This window comes from Cygnus atratus, chromosome 1 (assembly GCF_013377495.2).
Source record: "Cygnus atratus isolate AKBS03 ecotype Queensland, Australia chromosome 1, CAtr_DNAZoo_HiC_assembly, whole genome shotgun sequence".
NCBI lineage: Eukaryota > Metazoa > Chordata > Aves > Anseriformes > Anatidae > Cygnus > Cygnus atratus.
The window spans coordinates 89,402,301-89,410,671 of NC_066362.1; the positions used below are offsets into that span (position 1 = coordinate 89,402,301).

An 8,371-nucleotide genomic window follows, 5' to 3' on the forward strand; every position below is an offset into this window, starting at 1 on the left:
CACCTCATTGTATGCAGCACCTTGTGGAGCAGACTGAAGGATCTCACTAGCACACAGTCCCTCTGATTCTAGCATGCCATCCCCTAGCTTATCACTGGCAGGCCTGGTTTTATCCCTTTCCTCCTTCGACTCTAGTTTAAAGCCCTATCTATCAGCCCTACTAACTCATGGGCAAAAATCCTTTTCCCCCTCTGAGAGAGGTATGTCCCATCTGGTGCCAGCAGGCCTGATGTCGCGTAGACCTTCCTGTGATCAAGAAACCCAAAGTTCTGCTGGTGGCACCAGTCTCGAAGCCACGTATTGATGAGCCAAGTCTGCCTGTCAACATTGATCCCTCCTATCAGAAGGACAGAGGCAAACACGACCTGTGCCCCTGATCCTTTAACCAGTCACCCCAAAGCCCTAAAGTCCCTTTTGATTGCTCTCAGACTTCTCCTTGCTACTTTGTCATTACCAGCCTGAAAAAAACAGTAGCGGGTAGTAGTCAGACGCTATACTAGGAGACTGACTTTCCTGGCAATGTCTCTTACCCAAGTCGAAGGAAGGCAGCAGACTTCCCTGTGGGTTGGGTCCAGACAGCATATCTGGCCCTCTGTCTCTTTCAGAAGGGAGTCTCCCATGACAATAATCCTTCTTTCTTTCTTGGTAGAAGATGTAGTGATGCGGGGGGTAAGTTGCCTTGCCTTAGACCCCCGTCCAGCCAGGATGGGCTTTCATCTACATCGTTGTTCTGACTGTCATGTTCTAGAGCCTCATACCTGTTATATAAGGGTAGATGGGAAGGTGAGGTGGGCAGGGAGAGGGCTCGCCTACCACCCCGAGCAGAAACCTGTTTCCATTCCCCCCTTGGCCTAGGTCCCCTCCTACTGCCTGGTGGGATGGAGGAACCTTTGTCTTTTGTGCAGTGGCTGTCGGATGGGATAGGGGAACCTTTGTTTTTTGGGTGGTGGCTGGCTCGTGAGTCTGTCTCAGGGCGGGCAGAGTACGCTTCCACCAGTCAATTTCCCTCTCTGACTCCCCAGTGCTCCTCAGCCTACTCACCTCCTCCCGAAGGTCCGCCACCAGGCTGAGCACAACCTGTGCACACCTCCCACAGGCATACCCGCCGCTGCTGCTGTCGGATACCGACAGGAGACTCGGGCACACCCTGCAGCCCAAGGCCTGGACAGCCGCATGTTTCCCTGAGACCTCTGTCTGGGTAGACACACCACTAGCTGTGGCTGGAGAGGCTGCAAGAGATGCAGAGGCCGTGGCTTTCTGCTGGGTGGATACAATGGCTGGGCTCTTCACAAGCAGGTTACAAGCACCGTTGGGAAAGACCACTGGAAAGGAACAGTGAGGCGCCCTCCCTGCTCGCCCTGACTGACGCACCGTGCCCTGTTTGCCCCTCCGGGTCGCTCGCGCTTCTTAGGGGAGGACTAGTGACTTCTTAAAATTTTTAAAGAGGATTTAATGTCAGAGTACTCTCCTTCAGGAAAAGCCAAGCTGAAGCCTCCCATTGTAACCTATGTGCATGTGACACAACAGATTCCAAGGCAAGCTGAAGCAGCACGTGTCTTTTACCACACAGGGAATTTTCTGCCCTTTAAACACCGAGCTACACTTGGCTAAAACGTCACTCAAGATTCTGCTAAAGCTCCCCTGACCAAGAAGGCTGCAGAAAATCCAGCTCCCTCATGAGACAGTCGATGCCTGACAACCTCTTGGCAGAATTTGGCAGAGGGATTTTGGCACCCTAGATGCCTTTACAGTTCCTACCAAAATGCCTGCTGTTACCACTTCTGCTTGTGGTTCCATGCTTGCCCTAGCTAAAATTCTTTTAGCCATCTGTCCTGGTTTCAGTTAGGACAGAGTTAATTTCCCTCCTAGTAGCTGGCAGGGTGCTATGTTTTGGATTAGGATGAGAAGAGCGCTGATAACATGCTGATGTTTTAATTGTTGTAGAGCAGTGCTTACACCAAGCCAAGGACTTTTCAGCTTCTCGCTCTGTCCTGCTAGCGAGCAGGCTGGGGGTGCAGCAGGAGCTGGGAGGGGACAGACCCAGGACAGCTGACCCAAACTGGCCAAAGGGGTATTCCATACCATCTGACGTCATGCTGAACAATATATAGGGGTGGCTAGCCGGGGTGGGGGCGCGGCTGCTCGGGGATAGGCTGGGCATCAGTCAGCGGGTGGTGAGCAATTGCATTGTGCATCACTTATTTCGTACACATTATTATTAATACTATTATTATTATTATTATTGTTATTATTATTTTCCTGTCTTAATACACTGTCTTTATCTCAACTCACAGGCTTCACTTTCCCGTTTCTCTCCCCCATCCCAGAGAGGGAGGGGGGAGGGTGAGCGAACGGCTGTGTGGTGTTTGGCTGCCAGCCGGGCTAAACCACAACACCATCACAGCCCAACCTGATGGTGGTGGGACCATTTCCCCATTCCTTCCCTGGGTAAACACTCGTCTTGCCTGGTCCTTTGCAAGATCTCCAGGAGCACAAGGCAGGACTGAAAACAAGTTCCCGCTCTGTCGCCTTCCATACCTCGCCTTCCAGTGACCACGGTCAGAGTGTCCTCTGCAGGACAATCCACGTAAAGCCATTTTGTGGTGCGATTCCTGCATCTCTTTGGAAACAGTGGCTGCACTTGCTTAATAGCACACCTCCTTAATATCTGCGATTTTGATGGATAACAAGAAGGCTATTTGACATTCCAAACAGAAAAGAAAATCAGCACTCGCAAGTTACTGTTTGAATGGCAAAGCCACAGGAGGCCTTTTCACGTCCTTTCCAGGTCTCTCCCACTAGAGGGTACTCTGTCATTACAGAAGAACCCGCTCTGCTTTGAGGCTGTACAAGCTGTTGGAAGAGTCTTTGCAAATCCATGGGGGAGTCGCTTGTAACACCCCGCATGACGATACAGAGAGCTATGGGGGAAGCTTTCCTGTTCGAGTCCTTAACCACACTACTTTTTCCCAAATACCTACTATCTTGGTATGCTCCCACAGGTCTTGCTGTACCCGCAGCACAGATTCTCCTGCCTGATCACTCGTGGAACAGCAGAGGCGAAGATGCAGCAACGTGTTGCTCAGGATGGTAACTTCACAGGCTTCCACACCCGTACCTTCTACACCCGTAACTTCTCCTTTCACTTAAAAAGTGAGAACAAAGCAAAGAGTTCAGATACAGAGAAAAAAAAAAAACAGTGTCAGGAGGGGCATCACAGGGTAGCTCAGACTGGAGGGGACCCGAGAGGTCACCTCCTGCAAGACCCTGCACAAAACAGAGCCAGGTAGATCAGCCTGCTCCAGGCCTTGTCTGGGTGAGTTTGGGCTGTCTCCAGGGGTGGGGCCTCCTGGGCACCCACTCCAGCATCTGTCCTTCTGCTTGGTAAGGAAAAAGACATTTATTATACCGAGCTGGAACTTCTTGTACCTGCTGGTTCCAGCCTGCCACCAAGCACTTCTGAGAGGAGGTCAGTGCCATCTTCTCCACAGCCCCTGGGTTCAGCCAGCACACCCCTGGCTTGCAGACCATGCCTCTACTCACCAGCCCTTCCAGCTCCATGCTTTCTGGCACTCACCTACTTGTACACCTGTACTCGCTCCAGGTGCTTCACCATGGACACACGGGTGCTGACCCTGCTCCCTGCTGGTGGCTGGTGTTGCCACTCTTGCATCTCTCCAGTCGCTGGCACCATGGTCCCAGCCTAGCTGCTGGCACCAGACCCCCATGCACACAAGCACACCAAATAACGAGCTCCTTACCCAGGACAAGAACTAGAAAAGCATTTAATAAGAAAACAGGACAGACAGTGCTGATCAGGCACAGAACGTGGCCAGACAAGTGTCCTGATCAGCTGCCTGTTTACACGTTTTACTTCCATTTTCCCATGCTTTTTCCTCCCCAAATCCCCCAATCCCTCCCTTTCCGACCCTCAGTTCCTCCCACCTAAATATCCCATATACAACCTGTACAGACCCGAAATGCTTTTCCCCTGCACCCCATTGCATGTCCCATACCCCTGCAAGGCAGTGACCCCTCGGTCCCAAAGGTGCTCCAGTGGTGGCTCATCTTGATGATTTTCACTCCTGGACTCTGGGACTGAGGGTCCCCTGGGGGACAGACCTGGGAGGGCCCATGCAGATTGTCCTTTCCCCTGCATCCTCAGCTTGGGTTCCACACCTGCTCGTAGGCCTCATTGCTCCTCTGGGCTTGTGGGGACAGGTCTTTGGTGGGCTGGTGGCTCTCCGGTGTTGGGCTGGGGAGCAGCGGTGTCAGGGCCTGATTCAGGCTCCCCACCTGCTGTTGCCTCTCTGTGCTCCACCATGGGCATGCAGCCCAACTCCTCATCGCACACCTCAGCAAGTTCCCTCTGAAGCACGTCTGAGCTCTCTGCTTCCTCTGGAAATGAGAGGCTGTACCTCGGGGTCTCTTCCAAGTTTCTCTTTTTATGTGGTAGCCTTTTGCGAAGCCAAGATCCTGGTGTCTCTTCCTGTAAAACAGCCACCACATGGTTATGGTAAACAAGGCCATGGTCTAGCAGACCAGAAAACAGGAGGGCTCCTGTTCACAGTACAGGACTAGCAAGAGCTTGGACGGAGGACACCTGTAGGAGGTCAAAGGAGAGTGACTGGTGGGGGTGACTAGCAGCCATGGTAAGCTGCTGGTTTGTGTCTGTGTATGCCACCAGCCCTCCAGCACACCTTCATGCCTGTGCAACCAGCAGGGCAGGACAAACATTTCTGGGAAAAAGTCTACGTGAGGCTGTCAGCTACAGAGCCCAAACTCTGGAGTGCTGTGTCACCTTTCTCCAGAAGGGACATCCCACCCACCCACCCTCCCTCCTGGGCATTTCCAGTACTTCTCCTCTGCCTTTCCACGTAACTGTAGCTTAACTTTCCTCCTTCAAGCTCCAGGCATTCCCCAGCATTGCTAGGGCTTAGCTGGAGGCACATGTGCTGTCACCTACCCAGTGCAAGTGTTTTGGCACATTCCTGGTAAGCATTGTCCAAGATTTCAGGAGGATTTGAGGGATTACTGGAAGTCTTGGGCTTTGGCATTACCTCATTTTGGTAAGCAGTGCGCTGGTCCTTTGGTGTGCACAGGTTTGCGGCTTGCTCACTTACATCCTGCTCTAAACCTTTCTCCCTTGCAGGTGTGCTGGGTGCTCTGGGTCTCTGCAGACTGGAAAAACAAACAAACAACATTAACTCATCATATAATGCTCAGAAACCTCCTAGTATTTAGAGTGAATCTTGCTATTTTAAAACTAGTGCTACTGTCTTGATGAGTTTCCATAGCAGGCATATGAAAACACCAACAGGAAACAGAAAGGCAAATTGCAATGTGAACACAGGCAAGCCATGTCATTTACAAGAAAGGAAAAATCACTCTTACTTTTTCCTCTTTCTGTAGATTAGCCTGATGATGAAAAATATTAATACTGTGGAGATCACACCTATGAAGGTCACCACAATGGCTATGCTCTTCCGTTTACCTACAAAGAGAGACAGAGCATGGAAGGGTATCAATATATTCCTCAGGTCCTCTTCCAGAGGTTGGGACTGAACTGAAACATTAACCGTTTTATTTTTAAATAAATACCAGAAATATCTCATTTCCCTGGTAGCAGGGGAACCAAACCCCAGCATTCCTACTCCTGACTTGTTTGTGTTTCTGCTTCCGTGCAAAGAAGTCTTATCATGAGGGAAGTCTCTCACCTTTCCTGAGAGATGTAAGACCTTTTATCTAAGAGATTGCTCCCCAACATTCGACAGCCAGAGGCCAGCTCTGCTAGTACTCTCCAGCTATGGATGCTGCTGCAGAGCATCAGCTCTGAATTGGTGTTTACGTACAAATAGAAATATTCAGAGATATATGTATATACATGCAACATACCTACATAAACATTATGTATATACACATGTACACACACACACCACACAGCCACTTAAGTATTGCAGGAAGAAGTCTTCTGGATGTTTTCAAATCAAGAAATCTTCATCCCACATAAGTCTGCACTCCCAGGAAAGATCTCTACTGAGACCTACTTAAGACAAGCTGCACTCCCACAATTGCACATACCAATGACTGTCTGGATGCCAGCCAATTTGCAATTGCACAGACCACGATTGTGCTTTCTTTGCCATGAGGCTGGCTACTGATACTGCTTTCCAAAGTACCCCCTACTACAAGCTGCACTTCTCCATGCAAACACAGACTACTTTTACCTCTTTTTCCTGGAAATGTCTTCACTTTCCTTCCCTGTGGGTGGTCAAGGAGGCAAGCCAAATTGTGGAGGTGGCTAGCAGAGAAGGTGCATCTGTTTGCCACTGTTACTGTTCCATTTGGATTTTGGATGTAGTGTACCTTGGGGGGTTCATACAGGTCTTCATCTATCAGCCAGGTGATATTGGGAGCAGGCTTTCCTGTTGCTGAGCAGACTGCAGTGAGAAGATCCTTGGTGGCCAGGTGGGACTCAAATTCCACTGTTAGCTCAGAAATTGCTGAGAGCAAAGAGAGGAGATACTTACTACACTCTGTGGTGAGTTAGTGGTCAAAGCTGGGTAGGTCAGCCCTCTGACCTTGGGTTCTCATCCAAATGCATCCCTTGGCTTATTTACCTTCACTACCTCTAAGGAAAGGCATGGTGATTCTGGAGAATATCCACTGAGCAGATGCTGCTGCATGGAAAGTCTCCATATGATGGAAGGGATAACACTTCACCTGCCTCCTGACTCCATCAGACCTGTGCTGCAGGCCTGAAAGTGAAAATAATTGGAAAACTTACTCTGAATGTTGAGGCATATATCTTTACTGTAAGAGCCATCAGGGAACGCATTGAAGATGCATCTGTAGCAGGACTCATCCTCAAAAGTGAGATTTTGGATTGTGATAGCTGAGGCTTTCAGGGCTGCTCTAGTGAAACACGCCTTCTTCTGAAATGACCCTATCAGCCGCAGCCCATAGGTTTTACTGTAGGTGGCTATGTTCTGGAAGGAAGACCCGTTTCTCTTCTGCCAGGTGACTTGCAAGACATCCAGGGAGAGCGAGAAGTTGCAATAGATGTTAGCCTCTCCACCAAGGGCTGCTGCAATAAAGCTTTCAGACTTCACTGCTTCCTTCACACCTAGGAACAAAGCAGACCTCAAGATCAGAGGAAGAGAGGAAAAAAACAATTCACTTGGGAAAGTAGTCCCCTGAAGTCCCCATCCAGTCACAGCCTTCCCATCTCACAGAGCACTGGAACAGGAAACTACACCCTGAATCCACGGGGGATGTTTGGCTAGCCGTGGACTCCCTGATTTTGCATGTGGCCGTCACTTCATTAGCCTGCATGATGCATTTCCCAGACACGAGGCAGTGCTGCGGTGGGGAGAAAGGAGGCAAAGGATCATACTGATGGTGCGATACACCAGGGAAGGACTGCAGCATGGGTCCTGCCATGCATTTGGATTTCCCCATTCATGCAGAGGCAAGGTGTCTTAGCACAGCAAATGAAGACGTGGGTCATTTGCCTGCTTCCCACACGTGGCCCTGGAAATGCAGTGCTACCATGCTGACTGAGGTTGGGAGCTGGGACAGGGGCAGAGGGGCTCTCCAGCAGTCCCATGGGTGCCTTTCTGCCCCACTGATGGGCTAAGTGCCTCCTCCGTTAGCCACCTGCCTGCCCACACCCCACCTCTGCAAAAATGATCCCTCTTTGACCTGGGTAGCACTGGGCTGTCCTGTAAAGTCCCAGCAAAATGGCTCCTGCTCTGGCGAGCATCCCCCTGCCCCTCACACTGGCATCTACGGAGACATGGGGGGCAGCCCAGGGCTCTCCACCACCAGAAGATCTGCCTCTACAACAGAAGAGTTGTTCTGCCTGTCCCAACAGAAACATGAGAGACACAGAGACACGATGGGAAATGCAAGCCTCCTCCTGCTAAGGAGCTCAGCCTAAACAGCCTCTGAGCCTCTCCGTGTGCCCAGAGAGGCTGGTCAAGTTCCAGAAAACCTCCATGGGGAAAGAGCATTCCTACTCACCACTGGCAGCCTCCTCCAGCCAGCAGCCCCTGCAGAGCAGCAGCAGGCAGATCCCAGCCCAGTAGACCCAGGGCAAAAGCATGGTGGGGCTGCGCGTGGGCCGAAAATTCGCCACTTCTCCCACCTCCGTCAGCAAGAGGCTGGCACACACACAGGGGAAAGTGGAAGATTTCGCGCTTTTTTTCAAAGCTCTGCTGGGGGAACCAATCCACAAACACTGCAGCAAACATCTTCCCTCATTTCCTCCTGCTGTTGCTGGTCAATCATTAATGTCTGTGAACAATGTTCACAACGCCTTGGCATCGTGACACAGCTGCCCAGCTTCATTCCCCAGACTGCAAGGGTT

At 50.9% G+C, this 8,371-nt stretch overlaps 1 protein-coding gene across 1 annotated transcript; it reads right to left on the bottom strand.

Annotated features, from left to right (window-relative positions):
* Positions 1-2,921: 2,921 nt before the first annotated feature.
* LOC118245041 (uncharacterized) lies at positions 2,922-8,107 on the bottom strand. Its single transcript, XM_035540591.2, has 7 exons — positions 8,026-8,107; positions 6,784-7,126; positions 5,620-5,676; positions 5,395-5,496; positions 5,061-5,181; positions 4,297-4,489; positions 2,922-3,145 (listed from the first exon to the last, which is right to left on the bottom strand). Exons 1-7 carry the CDS (start codon positions 8,105-8,107, stop codon positions 2,922-2,924), a joined length of 1,122 nt encoding a protein of 373 aa, XP_035396484.2.
* Positions 8,108-8,371: the final 264 nt, after the last annotated feature.

Coding starts and splice junctions, on each gene's coding strand:
- LOC118245041 (XM_035540591.2), bottom strand. CDS start 8,107: ATGCTTTTGCCCTGGGTCTACTGGGCTGGGATCTGCCTGCTGCTGCTC. Junction 5,677..6,783: donor TGCCTCAACATTCAGAGTAA/GTTTTCCAATTA, acceptor TTTGCACGGAAG/CAGAAACACAAACAAGTCAG. Junction 5,497..5,619: donor TTTGGTTCCCCTGCTACCAG/GGAAATGAGATA, acceptor GTCTCTCTTTGT/AGGTAAACGGAAGAGCATAG.